The sequence below is a fragment of the Schistocerca cancellata genome, chromosome 8, assembly GCF_023864275.1.
Source record: "Schistocerca cancellata isolate TAMUIC-IGC-003103 chromosome 8, iqSchCanc2.1, whole genome shotgun sequence".
In the NCBI taxonomy this organism is placed as follows: Eukaryota; Metazoa; Arthropoda; class Insecta; order Orthoptera; family Acrididae; genus Schistocerca; species Schistocerca cancellata.
In genome coordinates this window covers 121,808,399-121,828,530 of record NC_064633.1, presented here as the reverse complement: position 1 = coordinate 121,828,530, position 20,132 = coordinate 121,808,399, and the positions used below count along the sequence as shown (strand labels likewise).

Sequence of the window (20,132 nt, the reverse complement as noted above, 5' to 3'; positions counted from 1 at the left end):
AGACAAGCAGCGTATTAATGCATTTGAGCTTTGGTGCTGGTGCAAGATGCTGTGCGTAAACTGGACCGAAGGAAGAACTAATCTTGCCATTATTGAACAACGCAATATCCACAGGCGTCTTTCTCTTCGTAATAACCAAAAGTTCTCCAGTTCTTTAACCGTATTGTGAAAAGAGGTGGAGAAAATATATGAGACAACAATCATTGAGGGAAAGACAGAGTGCACGTAACCGAGAGGGGGGAGGGGAACACAGTGAGCAAGTGGATTGTTCGAATCAAAAAGACCTCTAATGTACCTCTGTAAGTAGGCTATTTATGTTGGTAACGCCACGTAGCGCTCTATATGAAAATCACTGACTGTGCTGTGTGAAGTCTGTGGCAGGTTGGCATTGTTTCACCTCTTCAGCACACTTTGAGAGGAGTTGGTAACCGACCGCAATGGGAAAGCTTGGTTCATGGAGTCACGACGCTCAGCAATGATCACGACTTATGACTGATGATGACTTCCAGCTAGAGTGTTGGCACATAGATAGCTGATGTCAGGACGTCATGATTTCAAATTCCTCTACCTATGTTTTATATTTTTCACGTGGATGATTAAAAGTGTTTAAAGAAACTAAAGATTGAGTTTATTTTGTGGAATAATTACAGAATAATGTAACAATGTAGGTAAGAATAACAGAAATCATAACGACTCTTGTTTCACATTCTAATTCAGGCTGTTTCTCATCGTTAACTAATTACACAGAGGCTCGTTTACATGACTATACACCAAGTTTCTTTTTCGGTGATTTTTATAGAAAAGAAATGTGCAAGTGACAAAAGTTCTTTTAACCAATATGTATTGCGGAGAAGATTTGTGTGTTAAAAGTGCTTTCGTGACATTTACCACTCGATGCGTTGTCAATCCGAAGCTGAGGAACAGACTGTGTGAACGATAATACCACAGGCCCCGTTTCCTTCTTATAGCCCCTGGTTGCATCGCATTTGTACTTGTATGGCACACAGGATAGGAGTTGAATGGGAAAGTGACCAGGTTTGAGTCTTGATCAGACATACGCATTTAACTTACATATCATTTGACGATCAGCATCTATATGAAACATCTTTCCAAATTATTTGCTGAAAGCAAGTTTCGTGGCGTCAACTGCAATGGGTATAGATGTATTACCCTACTGAGACATAAGAAAATTTGTACCTGATGCAGGTTTGAACCCAGACTTTCAGGTTGATGCGTGAGATTGCCTTAACCATTTCGACTGCACTTGCATGCCCCCCAGCCCAATCAAAACCTCCATACATTCGCTGCCCACGTCTTTACATAGTTGTATTATTACGTCTGCCTTTGAGTTCGCAACATTATTTGATTCACGCTGAAGGAGAACGACACCGCCACCAGGAATGGAGACCATTTTTATCGACCTATGTCCCGTCTCGGCTTACGATAGATACAATTTGAAGATCAGCAGCTGTATGAAATATTATTCCAAACGATTCAGCTGCGGTGGGTAGGCCACAGACATGACATATGGAGGTTTGTATCGGGCCGGGGAGCGTTCATGGATAGCTGAAAGGGTTATGGTAGCAGCTCACAATAGGCGGGAAGACCGGGTTCGAGTCCCATTCCGGCAGAAATTTTCATATGTCACATTGGGTAAAACAGCTATACGCACTGAAGATGACGTCACGAAATTCGTAGCGAGTAATTTGGAACATGTGTTTCAATCGTCACGGACGTTAACGGCGGCGTACACTTAGCTATCACTAATGTATATTTTGAGTAGTATCTCTTTATGAAAACTGGAAAACGATGGTTATTTCGATCCTGAAACAGTCTCTGAAACAAACACTATAATGACGTGACGGATATATTCCACGATGTGGGGACCTCTGACCAAATGATAAGGGTCCGATCACATGTGACAGCAGATATAAGATGACAATGAGCATGCTTGTATAAAGTAATTGCACACACCGTAATGCAAAGCACTTTGTAATCTGGTAACATAAGAGGGAAATTAAGTCAAGTTTACTGTGTCAAAAAAGACAGTCCTTCATTAGCCGTAGATGAGCCTTTGACTCCTTTTTAATCAAATCATTCGTCTCACTTATGAGGGAGAAGCTGAATTACCATTCCTCAAAACACCGGAGTTCTTCTGCGACATCTGGTTGCACATTAATTGAAACTGAACGCTACAGTTGACAATTACATTGCAATTTTATTCTCACAAAAGACTAAGAATAATATAAAAGTGGACTAATAAGGGAGATCCCTCAGAACAGGAATATGTATTTAAACCTTTTTACACAGAACATCTCGCATTTCTAACCACAACTGCGACGGCGTGTAATTGTATTGGTCTTGCTTTGTATTCAGCAGCGCTTCCTGTCTCGGACGAGCAGAAAGTAACTGCCGTGTTTAGTATACGTGCGTCAGTGTTGTCAGACATGTATAGCAAAAATCAAAGAAGCGAGTAACGTTTGGAACGTTTTAAATATTATGGGATCCAAGTAGAGAAGTAGTTATCTAACGGAAGACAGTGAAGGAAAGGACGATGGCATTTTCGTGATGTTCTCGGTGGATGTGATTATTCAGAAACGTTAATATTAATTTGACTACTCAACCGAAGTTATATCAGACAGGGCTGTGGATGAAGAAAGCGACTTTATAGATGGTAACAGGATTAATAGTGGTTAAGATTGTAGTGCTAGTGACAGTGGCGGCGACACTACGCCTCAATGACAAGCTAACAGTTATTTGCCAGAAAAGAAATCCAATGCTGTTAGCACTTAACAAAATTTTCTGAAGAACGTCTTGAACATATTTTTGATGATTATCATACAGTTCCACTTAAATCTGTGCCCTGCAACAACTCGTTATTGTAGATACATCCGTCTGCAGAAAGTACATGGAACATCTAAATAATAGTTGATTATGTGGAGCAAAAGTACGTAATGGAACTGGATACAAAACAACACATTCTATTCCATTTTACCATAGCAAGGAATGAAAGAAATTATGTCCATTACTGGCGCTTGAAATTTTAGGCAATGCAAAAAATAAGCGAAATTGGGTACACAAGTTTAAATGTTTTTCAGGTTTGAAAGCACATCTCAATGTAGACAAGGGTAACGTGCTGCGAATTCATAGAAAGGAAGATCCTTTATCCTTTAGCTAGAATATAGCAGGTCAGCAACTGGAAGCAGTTAATTCCATAAATTATCTGGTAGTAGGCATTAGTAGTGATTTGAAATGGAATGACCATATAAACTTAATCGTTGGTAAAGCAGATGCCAGACAGATTCATTGGAAGAATCCTAAGGAAATGCAGTCCGAAAACAAAGGAAGTAGGTTACAGTACACTTGCTGGCCCACTGCTTGATTACTGCTCACCGGTGTGGAACCCGTACCAGCTAGTGTTGATAGAAGAGGTAGAGAAGACCCAACGGAGAGCAGCGCGCTTCGTTACAGGATCATTTAGTAATCGCGAATCGTTACGGACATGATAGACAGACTCCAGTGGAAGACTCTGCAAGAGATACGCTCAGTACCTCGGTACGGGCTTTTGTTGAAGTTTCGAGAACATACCTTTACCGAGGAGTCAAGCAGTACATTACTCCCACCTACGTATACCTCGCGAAGGGACCATGAGGATAAAATCAGAGATATTCGAGTCCACACAGAGGCATACCGACAATCTTTCTTTCCACGAACAATACGAGACTGTACTAGAAGGGAGAACCGATAGAGGTACTCAGGGTACCCTCCGCCACACACCGTCAGGTGGCTTGCGGAGTATGGATGTAGATGTAGATGTAGATGTAGAGCGTGCCGTACATATATCACTGCTTTCATGACAGCCAGAAACGTAGAGGAAGACCAAGTTATTCACCATTCTGGGGTACGTTTTGTCGAAGAAATAAACCGGAAAACTGTTAGTTTCCAGATACAACAACAATGAATTTGGAACACTGGTCAAAGAAGATTTAAATATGAACTAACTTCTAATCAGACACTATCTAAAAAAGGGGGAAAAATCAACAGTGGCCTTTGTCCAGTGTGCACACAAAACAACTCATACTTATAAAACAGATGTCGAATTTTCAGTGATTGGACACCTAACAAAGAAACTGTAAATTTGTCTTCAGAAAAATACTTTCGGACCTAAGGTTAAAAAGGCTACTGAAATCACTCTTCCTTTAAACATACATTTCGATGCTGGCAGAAGTGATAAAATGTCAAAAGACTGTTTAAAATCCTTTTTCGTGAATACTGTTAATGGTAATGTTGCAAATAAATCGAGGTATACTACTTCGTAAGTCTTGGAGTGGTCACAAGCATATAACAAAAGTAAATGATTCATTTGCGGGTAAGGACATTGAATGCGTGATCATTCAGCCAAAAACAACAAAATACGTACATATATTTCCTCCGACAACAGAATATACATGCAAGAATGTAACAGACTCCATAAGGAGTGTCTTCAGTGACTTCGACACAAAATTAGGAAACAGAATTTTCACAATGAAAGTGCGTTCCATTGTTCAATACCCGTTGTCTGCTCCAGTGTTTCAGCCTATGCTTTATATCTCTGACAAGCACCTGGGTACTCCCGCACATGTTGCTGAATTCGAGAATATGAATTAAGTGGTGCTTGATTTGACAGCTCAAGAATATTTTTCTGAGGAATATCCAAATATTGCTTTCGCCAAACATGCCTATCGTGATTTCATGCATTTTGTGAGGAACCTCCAGTACATTTTTTAAGCCCGATAGTGGGCAAACCAAGAGTAACACAATCTACAGCTTTCACCATCCTAATGACAGTGATACGCAAAGCTTGTAGTTCGAGCCGAGATCTGTAAACTCGAATGACATGCGTCGCTATCTGAACTTTACTCCGCCAGGCCGAGCAAGAAGGACTCAGCAATCTCTGTCCCGTCACCTTTGCTCTGTTTATAATCACTATCTCGCAACTCTGTATTAAAAGAAAGTGCAGCATATGGTGCGATCTTTTATCTCCGCGTTATCAATGGCGGATGATGTAATAGGGAGAGTAACGCACTCGCTGATACACGGCCAGACACATTAAGCGCTTGCTTCCAGCTATCGACGACGTCGATCCATTCACGAGAAAATCCAAAGGTCAATGGACTACATCAAGATATCACTATATCACGGGCTGCAGTCACTGTGCACTTATAAAAGCCTTACTCAAGGAAAACCATCGCAGTTAGTTACTAGCTACATACACATACATAGTGAGACCAAGGTTTACTCTTCGTTTCTTCCTAGCACTCACCGAATCCGAACCAGCTATGGTCCAATCGAAAGACGACAAAATTCAGCGCGGTCCAAAGAGCAACGCACCGCTTCCCGACAACTTGGCTCGATACACTCTGGAGAAATTGCGCCAGCACGGAGACGCAGTTGCTCTGGTAAGTACTGGCTCTCCCTCTAAAACTTCATTGAACAACTATTCCACAGAACAGCCGTGGCGGAGACATTTAGTACATCAGCAACAATGTGGAATTAGTGAAAGACGCTTTCCGAATCCAGAGCGGTCACCCTGGCAGCTGGTATCATTGGTACACAAATAGTGATAAAAGTACAGCTCACAGCCTGTGACATGGCCGTGACTTTCTTTCTCCTTCCCGTCTCCTCTTTCGTAGGGGAGACCTCGTGGAAGCACGATGCGGGAATGAAAAGAAAAACTTCGGTCCGTAGAGGAGGACCAAGCAGATAAAATACATGCGTTCAGTTAAGCTGTCGCTGGTTCTCACCGCCATACCCGGATATAGCGAATATCGGATGGAGTGTCATACATCAGTTACAATGAATATTTACCTGTTTGTCTGCCATCAGTATTTCCGCTGGTTAAACCAGGTCTTGATTTCTTTGTACACAGCCATTCATATCATACTAGTTCTTCCAGTTATCTGCGCTACTTACTCCACATTTTACCGGTCTTCACAACATCCCCTCACCCCTTCCTTTATTTTCAAATCAGCTTTCACGGCCGCTTTCTCGAATATAGTGTCTTTCATCAGCAACCATTCTTTTAAATTTTTTTCATGGTTTTGTCTAGCTCGACATTTCAGATGCATACAGGGCTGCATTCCGGACGTTGTATTATTTCTACCACCGGAAAGTTTGCAACATTGGCATTTGAGTTAGAGACGATTTTGAAATAAGGTTATGGCTTCTGCGTCGTCAAAAATTTGGGAAGACGAGGTCTTTGGATCAAATAATCTAACGGGATACCGAAAATGGTGTTCTTGGCTAGGCAATTGCTGTTGCAAAATGAAATTAAGCGTGAAAACGAGAAAAGACGTCAGACGCAGCGACTTCCACTGGAGGAATGACAAACTGGATTAGCTAACTCGGACGACATGCGTCGCTGTCTGAACTTTACCCCGCTAGTCCGAGTTAAGAGGACTCAACAAATCTATGCCCCGTCACCTTTGCTCTGTTTATAATCACTATCTCACAACTCTGTATTAAAAGAAGGTGCAGCATACGGTGCGATCTATTATCTCCGCGCTATCAGTGGCGGATGCCTGTGAATATCCTGAGAAATATAGTCAGGTTTGCTACACGGCTGCGTCGATTTGACATTGGCGTTCAACAACGAGTTAAGCCGCACTGAGGATGTTGAAAGGCATACGTGAACCGTAATCATGCATGGCAGTGTCCCACACAATTGTTATCGTACTGTCCACCTAAGATGTTTGTCCTGACCTGTGAAGTTCTCAAGATACACTCGTGGGGTGGTTATATACATCGGATCTCGACTTTTTTTGTTTTTGTTTCTAAAGTGGGAGACAGTGACAACTAGGCTGACATAAGCACACCGGCAAATAATTAGTTAGCAAGTTAAAGGAGCACGCTGATCGTTTTGGAGCCCTCTAGGTCGTATACTAATGATATCAGGTGCTCATGTGATCCCCCACTGCCAAGGTCAAGTCACTGCAGGAAAGCGGTCTCTACTTGCCCATCGGTTGTACGGCACCATCAAAGTAAGGTGTATCGAAATGGACACGTAAGAGAATGAGAGAAAGTAGCTATCGTGCCTGGACGTGCCCAGATCACTGTAAACAAGATCAGTTTGTTGGTGAATCAACGTTGACCATACAACTTTCTGTAGAAAATGGTGTACTGTTCCCAGACATATAAAACGCCGTAGGAACAGTGGTCATTAGATTATAGTAACCGACAGGAACTGGAGGTGGGTACCACGCCTTGTCGATGACAAGAGGTTTTAAGCACGACAGGTGTTGTGGGTTGGCAGGAGAGCCAACACCGGTTTACTAGAGGAAGCCGCAAGGCACGTGTTTTAGCTCACGCAGGCTGGCGTGAGGTCTGGAACAGGACAAGAAAATCAGACTTTAGAAAAACGGACGTAGCTGGTGGAATACTTAACTTCAATCGATAAATGGTGAACGTCGCTCTTGACGGTACATTATTCATAATATCAATAGTAACTGGTAATGGCGCCTTGCTAGGTCGTAGCAAATAACATAGCTGAAGGCTATGCTAACTATCGTCTCAGCAAATGAGAGCGTATTTTGTCAGTGAACCATCGCTAGCAAAGTCGGTTGTACAACTGGGCGAGTGCTAGGAAGTCTCTCTAGACCTGCCGTGTGGCGGCGCTCGGTCTGCAATCACTGATAGTGATCCGACGTATACTAACGGACCGCGGCCGATTTAAAGGCTACCACCTAGCAAGTGTGGTGCCTGGCGGTGACACCACAACAGGTACTGTGGCCGACAGTGAATGGAGGGCCATCTCAACCTCTTTCCGAACTTACCGCATGCAATAAACATTTGTAGTCGGGTTCCTCCGAAAAGATCATTGTCTACACCATTGCACATGGCTGCGCCTCTTCACATAAACTGGATGATTGCTGACTGGAGACGGGTAGTGTAGTCCGACGAATCACGATTTTTCCTCTTTTCAAAAAATGGGTGGTTGATTGGTTTGGCATTAAAGGGAGTAAACTGTGTGGTTATGAGTCCCTGTTTCCTCAGCCACACAGGTCTCTGATTCAAATCATAGCCCAAAGGACTCAAATGATGTAAAACGATGAATGGACTACCAGACGAAAGAGGCCTTCAACCCGCACTGCGTGAATGGGCTGGCGCAGGCAGAAGATGGTTCTGTGATGTTTTGGTGGTGTTTCTCGTACCAGTATCAGCGCCCACTCGTTCAGACTACCGTAACCATTAACGAGGATGTTCATTTGAGTGTCACCCTAGGCCAGCGTTGCCCTTCCTTCTACATTTTGATGATGAGTATGCTGTGGACCGTGTAGTTCCCCACTGTAACGGCCTCGTTCACCGGGCTGCTTACATACGTCTTTGGTTTGATGAACATTGAGGCACATTATCGCACCAGTCTGCCCGCTAAAACACGCTGTTCGAACCGATAGAACCGATAGAAAATTCCTATGATAACTTGAAACAACACGTGAAACGTAGTATTCAACATTCTAGAAATCTGGTAGTTCTACCGAATCCAACAACCAATGAGTGGCTTCAACTGAAATACAGCATATCTCCTCATCACCGAATAGAGCCCATTATCAAGGCCAGGGACGATGTTCTTCGTTTTTAGCGTGGTTTCTCCTGGGTCGACAGATTTTTCTTTGTTCTCTGCGTGTCTGGTTCAGTATGCGTCGAGAAGGTTCACCACTTATCACTATGTTTACTTAGCAATCAATGTTTTCTTCGAAGATTCAAAGTCGATGCAGTAACAACATTTTTGTATCATTCTATTTTACTGCAATAAATAAGGTACACGCAACAAATAACTACATAGAGGTGAGATTATGATCATGAAATTCGCAGTCAGTTTCTACACGAAATATTGTTCAGCAAAACATTCGGGTGCTCAAGTCGCTACCTGGACTGTGTAGTAACTACAAGTAACGCATTTTTTGATACTCTTTGATATTGTATGAATGTTCGGAAATTTTGTGGAAAGTTGCTATGGGACCAAACTGCTGACGTTATTGGTCCCTAGGTTCACACACTACTTAATCTAACTTAAACTAACTTATGCTAAGAACAACACACACACCCATGCCCGAGGGAGGACTCGAACCTCCGACAGAGGGAGCCGCACAAACCGTGGCAAGGCGCCTCAGAACGCACGGCTACCCCGCGCGGCATCGAATGTTTGGCTTCGTACTTGAACGACAGCACTTGTACTTAACTAAACTTTTTATTATTATTATTATTATTATTATTATTTTGCATACTTCCTGAGTGCGAAAATTTAGGGTTACGTGTGTAGTTGCTGCGGTATGACCTCGTAATAAGAGAGTGGTTTGAAAAGTTCTCAGAATGGAATAGAAACTAGTTCTTACATCACTGAAACTTTTTTTTATTTTTCAATCTGGTCTCCTTGTAGATTAATGCAGTTGGTCCAACGATGTTCCAGTGCCTTGATCCCATCTCGAAAATGATTTTCCTCCAGGCCTGCAAAGTAGTTGCCAACTCCGGCAACTTCGATTGAAGTAAATCTTCGTCCACCACGAAAAATTTTCACTTTTGGGAAGAGATGGAAGTCTGACGGAGCCATATCAGGTGAATTTCCAGCATTTTGAATCGGAGATCCTTCATGACCATTTTGTGCACTTTTGCAATGATTTCTAGAATAGTGACACATCTTCGCCAACATCTAAGCTCTCCCGACCAAATTTAAATTCATTTATCCACTTGGCAACAGTTGAATATGAAGGAACAGAGTCCCCCAGTGTATTCTGGAAATGATATGGGCTTGTAATTTAGTGGATTACTTCTATTGTCTTTCTTGAAGGATTTAGCAAGAGCAGACTAATAGATGCCATTATGATTGGAGATAGTAACCCAGTTGGACAAGGATGGCAGAAAAAATAGGCCATGAATTGCCTAAAACTTAAAGAGTATAACAAAACGCTGGACTCTATTATATTGCTATCAACTTTTCTTTACGAAGTACTTAATCACTGCTGGAATCCATCTTCGCAAATTACTACGCGGGAACAACAACAGTGCCACGTCACCGCCACAGCTCTCTTCCAAGAGCACTGACGTGGCACGTGTTTACAGGCACCAGTCCAATGAATGTCACGTGAACAACTCGTTGCACTAGTGCTGACCTCTCGTGGTGATTCCGAGAACTTTTCAGACCACTCTTGTAGAAATTGAAACTAAAGTATTGCGCTGCACCATCAAAACAACAAAAATACTCCCTTACCAGTGACAGAAATTTTCAGTTTTTAGTTGTACGTTTCAGACAGACGTTCATTGCCTACGAGACAATCACACTCTGCAGTCTGCCATCATAACTATTATGATCTGAGTGCTGTTAGGTGTTACCTTTGTGAGTCCTCCATTCAAAATTTATACTTTTCAAATTGCAGTTCGTAGTAGTAGTAGTAGTAGTAGTAGCAGTAGAAGAAGAAGAAGAAGAAGAAGAAGTGCCAAGGAGATTACTACTCTTATTCAGTCCGAGCTTGTGCTCCATTTCAAGGAAGCCTATAATCAGTATGATGCAAAACTGTAATATTTATTCTTCGTTCCTTTGTCTTGGAAGATAGATTCGAGGATACATGTACATAAGGGAGTGATTACCACAATTAAAAAAATTGGGCTTATATTCACTTTGATTTGTGCTAAAAACCAATCATATAATAGAGACCAGCGTTTTGTTATACTCTTTAAGTTTTAGACAATTCATGGTCTACTTTTTCCGTCATCCTTGTCCAACTGGTCTACTAGCTCCAACCATAATGACATCTATTAGTCTGCTCTTGCTAAGCCCTTCAAGAAAGACAATAGGAGTAATCCACTAAATTACAGGCCCATATCATTAACGTCGATATACAGCTGGATTTTGGAACATATATTGTGTTCAAACATTATGAAATACCTCTAAGACAAAGGTTTATTGACATACAGTCAACACGAATTTAGAAAAATCGTTCTAATGAAACACAACTAGCTCTTTGCTCACACGAAGTGTTGGGTGCTATCGACAACAGATTTCATATTGATTCCGCATTTCTAGGTTTACAACAGGCTTTTGACACCGTACCTCAAGGGCGTCTGGTAATCAAATTGCGTGCTTATGGAATACCGTCTCAGTTATGTAAATGAATTCGTAATTTCCTGCAAAAGAGATCACAATTGGTAGTAACTGATGGGAAGTCGTCGAGTAAAACAAAAGTGATTTCTGGCGTTCGTCAGGGTACTGTTATAGGCTCTCTGCTGTTCCTTACCTGTATAGACTATTCTGGAGACAATCTGAGACAATGTCCTAGGTTGTTTTCAGAAGATATTGCCGTTTATCGTTCTAGTAAAGTCATCATAAGGTCAATATCAATTATAAAACGATTTAGATAAGGTATTTGTATGGTGCAAAAATTGGCAATTGACCTTAAATAATGAAAAGTGTGACGCCATCCATATGCTTACTAAAAGAATACGGCAAACATTTGTTACTCAATAAATCAATCAAATCTAAAGACTGCAAATTCAGCTAAAAACCTAAGAAATACAGTAACGAACTACATAAATTGGGAAGAACACATAGAAAGTGTTTTTGGGAAGGCGAAAAAAAGACTGTGTCAATTGGCGGAACACTTAGAAGACATAATAGATCTACTAAAGAGACTTTGTACACTACGACTGTCTGTCCTGTTTTGGAGTACTGCAGCACGGTGTGGGACCGTTACCAGATAAGATTAACATAGTACATCGAGAAAGCTCAAACAACTACAGCACGTTCTGCATTATCGAGAAATGGGCGACAGAATATCATGGACATGATACAGGTTTGGGGACATAATTAAAACAAACAAGTTTCTTATTGCGACGGGATCTCCTCACGAAATTCCAATGACCAGCTTTCTCTTCCGAATGATAAAATGTTTTGTTAACACCAACCTACATAGGGAGAAACGAACATCATAATAAAATAAGGGAAATCAGAGCTCTCACGGGAAGATGCAGATGTTATTTCCGCGTGCTGTTCGAGAGTGGATTAACAGTAATATTGTGAAGCTGATTCCATGAACACATATACATCTACAATTGTACTCCGCAAGACACCCAATGGTGTGTGGCGGAGGTCACTTTACGTGTCACTGTCATTACCTCCCATTCCTGTTCCAGTCGCGTATTGTTCGCGGGAAGAACGACTGCCGTAAAGCCTCCGTGCGCGCTCGAATCTCTCTGATTTTGCACTCGTGATCTGCTCGGGAGGTATAAGTAGGGGGAAGCAATATATTCGATACCTCATTCAGAAACGCAAGCTCTCGGAAGCTGGACAGAAAGCTACACCGCGATGCAGAGCACCTCTCTTGCAGAGTTTGCCACTTGAGTTTGCTAACCCAGTGACGAAACGCGCCGCTCTTCTTTGAATCTTCTCTATCTCCTCTGTCAACCCGACCTGGTACGCATCCCACACTGATGAGCAATACTCAAGTATAGGTCGAACGAGTGCTTTGTGAGCCACCTCCTTTGTTGATGGACCACAATTTCTAAGGACTCTCCCAATGAATCTCAACCTGGCACACGCCTTACCAACAATTAATCTTACATGATCATTCCACTTCAAATCGTTCCGTACGCATACGCCCAGATATTTTACGGAAATAATTGATACCGATGTTTGTTTCGCTATCATATAATCATACAATAAAGGATCCTTCTTTCTATGTATTCGCAATGCATTACATTTGTCTATGTTAAGTGTCAGTTGCCACTCCCTGCACCAAGTACCTATCCGCTGCAGATCTTCCTGCATTTCACTGCAATTTTCTAATGCTGCAACTTCTCTGTATACTACAGCATCATCCGCGTAAGGCCGCATGGAACTTCCGACACTATCTACTTGGTCATTCATATATATTGTGAAAAGCAATGGTCCCATAACACTCCCCTGTGGCACGCCAGAGGTTACTTTAATGTCTGTAGACGTCTCTCCATTGAGAACAACATGCTGTATTCTGTTTGCTAAAAACTCTTCAGTCCAGCCACACAGCTGGTCTGATATTCCGTAGGCTCTTACTTTGTTTATCAGGCGACAGTACGGGGCCGTATTGAACGCCTTCCGGAAGTCAAGGAAAATAGCGTCTACCTGGGAGCCTGTATGTAATATTTTCTGGGTCTCATGAACAAATAAAGCGAGTTGGGTGTCACACGATCGCTGTTTCCGGAACCCATGTTGATTCCTACAGAGTAGATTCTGGGTTTCCAGAAATGACACGATACGCGAGCAAAAAACCTGTTCTAAAATTCTACAACAGATCGATGTCAGAGTTATAGGCCTATAGTTTTGCGCATCTGCTCGATGACCCTTCTTGAAAACTGGAACTACCTGTGCTCTTTTCCAATCATTTGGAACCTTCCGTTGCTCTAGAGACTTGCGGTACACGGCTGTTAGAAGGGGGGCAAGTTCTTTTGCGTACTCTGTGTAGAATCGAATTGGTATCCCGTCAGGTCTAGTGGACTTTCCTCTGTTGAGTGATTTCAGTTGCTTTTCTATTCATTGGACATTTATTTCGATGTCAGCCATTTTTTCGTTCGTGCGAGGATTTAGAGAAGGAACTGCAGTGCGGTCTTCCTCTGCGAAGCAGGTTTGGAAAAAGCTCCGGGAGGCACTTAAGTGTGATTAATGATGTAGGTATAGATGCAGATAAATGATTTGTTAACGAGACAGGAGCTCGTATTCCAGTTAGCGAGACTGATGTGGACGTGGCTGAAGGCCTCGGCGCTTGCTGCAGGTGTACCCAGAGCTGGGCGGCAGGCAGGTGACGTACGGAGAGCTGGCGCGGTGGTCAGTGGCGGCGGCGAGCGAGCTGGGGCGGCTCGGCCTGCGCCCGGGCAGCATGCTGGCCGTGGCGAGCCTCGGAGGGCCGCACTTCACGCCGCTCTTCGTGGGCGCGCTGCTGGCGGGCGCCGTCGTGGCGCCCTTCAATCCCGGGTTCGACGACGGTACGTACAAGACCACCCCCGTCTCAGCAGGTGGTGCTCGAACGAACTCAATGGCAAAGCCAGTGAGACTGTTGAAATTGTAGTACACAGTGTGCACCAAAAGTCCGAGACTAAACTATGATGATGAATGGTAACGTATGTCGTCTTTCCTCGGTGTGCACAAATTGTTATTGTTTTGGTCTTCAGTGCAGAGACTGGTTTGATGCAGCTCTCCATGCTACTCTATCCTGTGCAAGCTTCTTCATCTCGCACTACCTACTGCAACCTACATCCTTCTGAATCTGTTTAGTGTATTCATTTCTTGGTCTCCCTCTACGATTTTTACACTCCACGCTGCCTTCCAATACTAAATTGGTGATCCCTTGACGCCTCAGAATATGCCCTACCAAGCTATCCCTTCTTCTCTAGTCAAGTTGTGCCACAAATTTCTCTTCTCTTCAATTCTATTCAGTACCTCCTCATTAGTTATGCGATCTACCCATCTAATCTTCGGAATTCTTCTGTAGCACCACATTTCGAAAGCTTCTATTCTCTTTTTGTCTGAACTATTTATCGTCCACGTGTCGCTTCCATACATGGCTACACTCCATACAAATACTTTCAGAAAAGACTTCCTTACACTTAAATCTATACGCGATGTTAACAAATTTCTCTTCTTCAGAAACGCTTTCCTTGCCATTGCCAGTCTACATTTTATATCTTCTCTACTTCGATCATCACTGTTATTTTGCTCCCCAAATAGCAAAACTCCTTTACTACTTCAAGTGTCTCATTTCCTAATCTAATTCCTGCAGCAACACCCGATTTAATTCGACTATTCCATTATCCTCGTTTTGCTTTTGTATTGTTCGCAACTTTCATTTGGACTGCTGTTGTGTTACTAATATTCAGTTGAACGTGTGACTGCATCTCATGTTCCAGCTGCTCATTGTTCCGATGGAAGTACATAGTCTGACACTGTCTAATGCAGGTCCCATTTTTAAGTGAAATTTTGTCGACATTGTAACAGAGCATAGAGTTTCGTTGTTATCATTAAGCTTCGACATTCAGCAATGACGTACACATTCTCTGCCTCAGTTACAACGATCTAAGTCACCCATCGCTTAAGACACGAATCGGATTAGGAAAAAGCGAGACTAAAATACCTGTCGTGTTATTCTAATACAGATTTCTCTAGTTATCTTCACCTCACTCTAGTTGGAGACACTATCCCTACTATAGATCATAATTATCTTTCAACCGAACAAGCACTCCATCTCTTAGTATGTCAACGTTGAAAAGACCACCAGCCTGCTTTTACTGCTGGTTCAGCATTGTGTAGTGTGCTGCCCGCTTCGCTGTTGATACCTTTATTCTTCTTTGTGGAGAGAAGTACAGACTACCCATTCTTTTCTTTTCATTTTCTTGTCCAGCCTGCTATCGCTGTTGACATCACGAGGCCCCTTTTGCAGGCACAGGATTTAGGGAATATACACTGACTGAAATGGAATCTGTAAAAAAAATGGCTCTGAGCACTATGGGACTTAACATTTATGGTCATCAGTCCCCTAGAACTTAGAACTACTTAAACCTAACTAACCTAAGGACATCACACAATACCCAGTCATCACGTGGAAAGTGTAATTCCATTAAACACCACTACTTACGTTCAAACGTGTGTGAATTCCTAAGGGGCCAAACTGCTGAGGTCATCGGTCCCTAGACTTACACACTACTTAAACTAACTTAACGCTAACGACAATACTCACACCAATGTCCGAGGGAGAACTGATGGGGCCCCACGATTAGTGACATGGCGCCTCTAACCTCGCGGGCACACCACTACGATATTTACCAAACTTTCTGAAAACGTTCCTCATATAACAGGTATTAAATAGTTAAAATTTTCATTCCATTCGACACTGATGTCCATTATGAACATCATTACGAAGTCTGACCTTCGTGGAAACGAATTTATGACGCGAGTTGTTTGGTTGCTTTGGAGAGTAAAGAAAGTCAACTGCAGGGTGGTCAGTCCCTTTTTCCTTAGTCAAACTGGTCTCGGATTAAAATCATTCCCCGAAAGACTCTGCAAAAGAGAACAACCCGTAAAACTAACTGGAAACCACACTGAAAGAGAAAACGAGAAAAGTAAGCCAAAAGGGGAAAGCATGCACTAAGAGGAAAAAAGCGGTGGAAGATGTTAAAATAATATAGCAAATGGCCTGGGCTAGCTGGTCGCAAGAATTAAAGAGAATGACCCAGGCACTCTCCAACACATTAAAATCTCCAGCCTGAAAAGACAAGGCTACAGAAACACAGATAGGGTAAAAAAGACGAACAGCGAGGCGAACAAACAGCAAGGAAAGAGCGAGGAAGAGGTACAATGGAGGGGGGGTGGGGGTGAAGGCCAGGGAGAGAAGGCCAGAAGTCCACCCCTAGATTGAGTGATAAAAACCCCCCTCACGAATAAAATGTAAAACTAGTTTAGCCGTTGAGGCAGTGTGACGGGAAGGTTAAAAGTCTGCATGAGGGCGGCTAAAATTGGACAGTCCTACAAGATGTGAACCACAGTCAAGTGGGAGCCACAGCGACACTGAGGTGGGTCCTCGAGATGGACCAGTTTCGGCTGAAAAAATGCGGAATTTGTTGTCGGACATCGTTGAACATTCTCGCAGCAGCCCCTACAGTTTCATGAAGTTCCGATAGGTGGCTTAGCCTTCAAAATGGTGTCTGCAACGGAGACGCGTTCCAAGCAGAAAGTTGAAACTGAGTTTCCCTTGGACGAAAATTGGAGCATTACTCATATTCATAGACACTTCCAAAATATCTACGAAGACGTGGCAGTGAATCGCTGGGCGAGGCATCTGTCATCATCGCAACTTGGTCTCGAAAACCGATCTCCCACCTGCGGATTGGCCACACACAGCTGTGACTCCTGCAGTGTTGAACATCAGCGTGTTCGTTGCCACAAAAATGCAAACTAACTTTTCCTTCTCCATGACAACGCAAGGCTTCACAGAAGTCTGCGCACGCTAGAGGGACTCACAAAACTTCAATGGACTGTTCTATCTCATCCATCCTACAGCCTGGATCTCGCGCCTTCCAACTCTCATCTCTACCTCACTGAAGGCTCACTCCGCCGGAAGCAGTACGTGGATGACGGGAAGGTTACTGATGCAGCAAGACATTGGCTCCAACGTCGACCCGTTGAGTGGTACCATGCGTATATACAGGCGCTCCCTGTAAGATGGAGTAAGGCCTTCGCGTTGAATGGAGAGTATGTTGCAGAAGACGATTCTGTAGCCCAACGAGTGCGCAGTAACATGGCTTATTGGTATCCTGAATAAAATAAGCCTGCTTCCAGAAAAAAATGTGTTACATTACTTATTGAACTCTCCTCGTACTTTGGTAGTAATTGTGACATGAAAGAAAAGTGCCTCCGAGTGTCATCTTGAGGGATATCTTCAGACATCTGAAAGAGATGCCGTGCACGATCGTGGAGATCACTGACTCGAAGCATCAAAAATGTTCTCTGTGAGTGACAAATAAGGGGAACAGACAGGCCAGTGAACGATCCACACACTCCGTGCCATGAACACTTTGGCGTGGATGTGAAAACCACGAAGAGGCGGGAGACTCATTGCAGAACACAGCAGAATACCACTCAATACCGAGCGAGGTGGCGCAGTGGTTAGCACACTGGACTCGCATTCGGGAGGACGACGGTTCAATCCCGTCTCCGGCCATCCTGATTTAGGTTTTCCGTGATTTCCCTAAATCGCTTCAGGCAAATGCCGGGATGGATCCTTTGAAAGGGCACGGCCGATTTCCTTCCCCATCCTTCCCTAACCCGAGCTTGCGCTCCGTCTCTAATGACCTCGTTGTCGACGGGACGTTAAACACTAAATCTCCTCCTCTCCTCCTCACCACTCAATGCCCCAGTTGACTCTTGCTCCACATCACACGAGCCTCAGTTTCCTGTGGCATGGATTCAGCAGTAACAGCTGCATGGGTAGTCGAGATTTCTGTAGTTCGTTCCCAGCGGTTCGTGGTAACATTCTGTCTGTAAACTGCGCTACAGTCGACTACTGGGACTGAACGAAAATATGTAGACGCCGCGAGAAATACCTGCTTGAACATGATGCAGATGCTAGTCAAGCCTGAAGGTTGCGCTGTTCTATTTGACCACGAACAGCACCTGTGCAACCTCCTCAATACGTTTCAAGTGTTAGTCTGGTCAGAACAGTGTTCTGTGTAGTTGTAAGTACATCACGTTGGAGCTAAGGCAACTCCAACGTGTGCAAATTGTTGGTGCCGTATGTTGTGTGCTTCCGTTACAGAGGCAGCCCAAGTGTTTTTGCTGTTTGAAGACTCACCGTATCGAAGAAGTCCAGGACTGCAAACGGACAGATCAATGGACGAGTGTGTGCCATGAGCCATGCGGAAATGAGTGGGGGACCTGCATTTAGCAGGCAAAGGTTGAGTTGCATTAGCACATTCTCGACATCTTTGCCAAGACATCCTCATTCCACCCCAGAAATGGTTATGGGCGTTAAAATCGGCCAGACGTAGAACAGGTGGGGGGAGTTAAGAAAGTAATGCAGCCAATACATGTCGTAGTCTGGAGGAAGGTTGTTGTTGTGGTCTTCAGTCCTGAGACTGGTTTGATGCAGCTCTCCATGCTACTCTATCATGTGCAAGCTTCTTCATCTTCCAGCACCTACTGCAACCTACATCCTTCTGTATCTGTTTGTTGTATTCATCTCTTGGTCTCCCTCTACGATTTTTACCCTCCACTCTGCCCTCCAATACTAAATTGGTGATCCCTTGATGCCTCAGAACATGTCCTACCAACTGATCCCTTCTTCTAGTCAAGTTGTGCCACAAACTTCTCTTCTCCCCAAACCTATTCAGTACTTCCACATTAGTTATGTGATCTACCCATCTAATCTTCAGCATTGTTCTGCAGCACCACATTTCGAATGCTTCTATTCTCTTCTTGTCCAAACTATTTATCGTCCATGTTTCACTTCCATACATGGCTACACTCCATACAAATACTTTCAGAAACGACTTCCTGACACTTAAATATATACTCGATGTTAATAAATTTCTCTTCTTCAGAAATGCTTTCCTTGCCATTGCCAGTCTACATTTTATATCCTCTCTACTTCGACCATCATCAGTTATTTTGCTCCCCAAATAGCAAAACTCCTTTACTACTTTAAGTGTCGCATATCCTAGTCTAATTCCCTCAGCATCACCCGACTTAATTCGACTACATTTCATTATCCTCGTTTTGCTTTTGTTGATGTTCATCTTATATCCTCCTTTCAAGACACTATCCATTCCATTCAGCTGCTCTTCCAAGTCCTTTGCTGTCTCTGACAGAATTACAATGTCATCGGCGAACCTCAAGGTTTTTATTTCTTCTCCATGGATTTTAATACCTACTCCGAATTTTTCTTTTGATTCCTTCACCGCTTTCTCAATATAGAGATTGAATAACATCGGGGAGAGGCTACAACCCTGTCTCACCCCCTTCCGAACCACTGCTTCCCTTTGATGTCTCTCGACTCTTATAACTGCCATCTGGTTTCTGTACAAATTGTAAATAGCTTTTCGCTCCCTGTATTTTACCCCTGCCACCTTCAGAATTTGAAAGAGAGTATTCCAGTCTACAATGTCAAAAGCTTTCTCTAAGTCAACAAATGCTAGAAATGTAGGTTTGCCTTTCCTTAATCTATTTTCTATGATAAGTCGTAGGGTCAGTATTGCCTCAAGTGCTCCAACATTTCTGCGGAATCCAAACTGATCTTCCCCGAGGTCGGCTTCTACTAGTTTTTTCATTCGTCCGTAAAGAATTCACGTTAGTATTTTGCAGCCGTGACTTATTAAACTGATAGTTCGGTAATTTTCACATCTGTCAACACCTGCTTTCTTTGGGATTGGAATTATTATATTCTTCTTGAAGTCTGAGGGTATTTCGCCTGTCTCATACATCTTGCTCACCAGATGGTAGAGTTTTATCAGGGCTGGCTCTCCCAAGGCCGTCAGTAGTTCTAATGGAATGTTGTCTACTCCCGGGGCCTTGTTTCGATTCAGGTCTTTCAGTGCTCTGTCAAACTCTTCACGCAGTATAGTATCTCCCATTTCATCTTCAC

At 43.2% G+C, this 20,132-nt stretch overlaps 1 protein-coding gene across 1 annotated transcript in view; it reads left to right on the top strand.

Moving 5' to 3' along the window:
* The first annotated feature begins 5,179 nt into the window (after positions 1–5,179).
* The window catches only part of LOC126095413 (uncharacterized), a 76,446-nt gene continuing 61,493 nt past the window's right edge, over positions 5,180–20,132 (top strand). The window contains exons 1-2 of the mRNA XM_049910211.1: positions 5,180–5,438; positions 13,776–13,986. Coding sequence (XP_049766168.1) covers positions 5,319–5,438; positions 13,776–13,986 — 331 coding nt within the window. The 5' untranslated portion in view covers positions 5,180–5,318. The remainder of the gene's footprint in view (positions 5,439–13,775; positions 13,987–20,132) is intronic.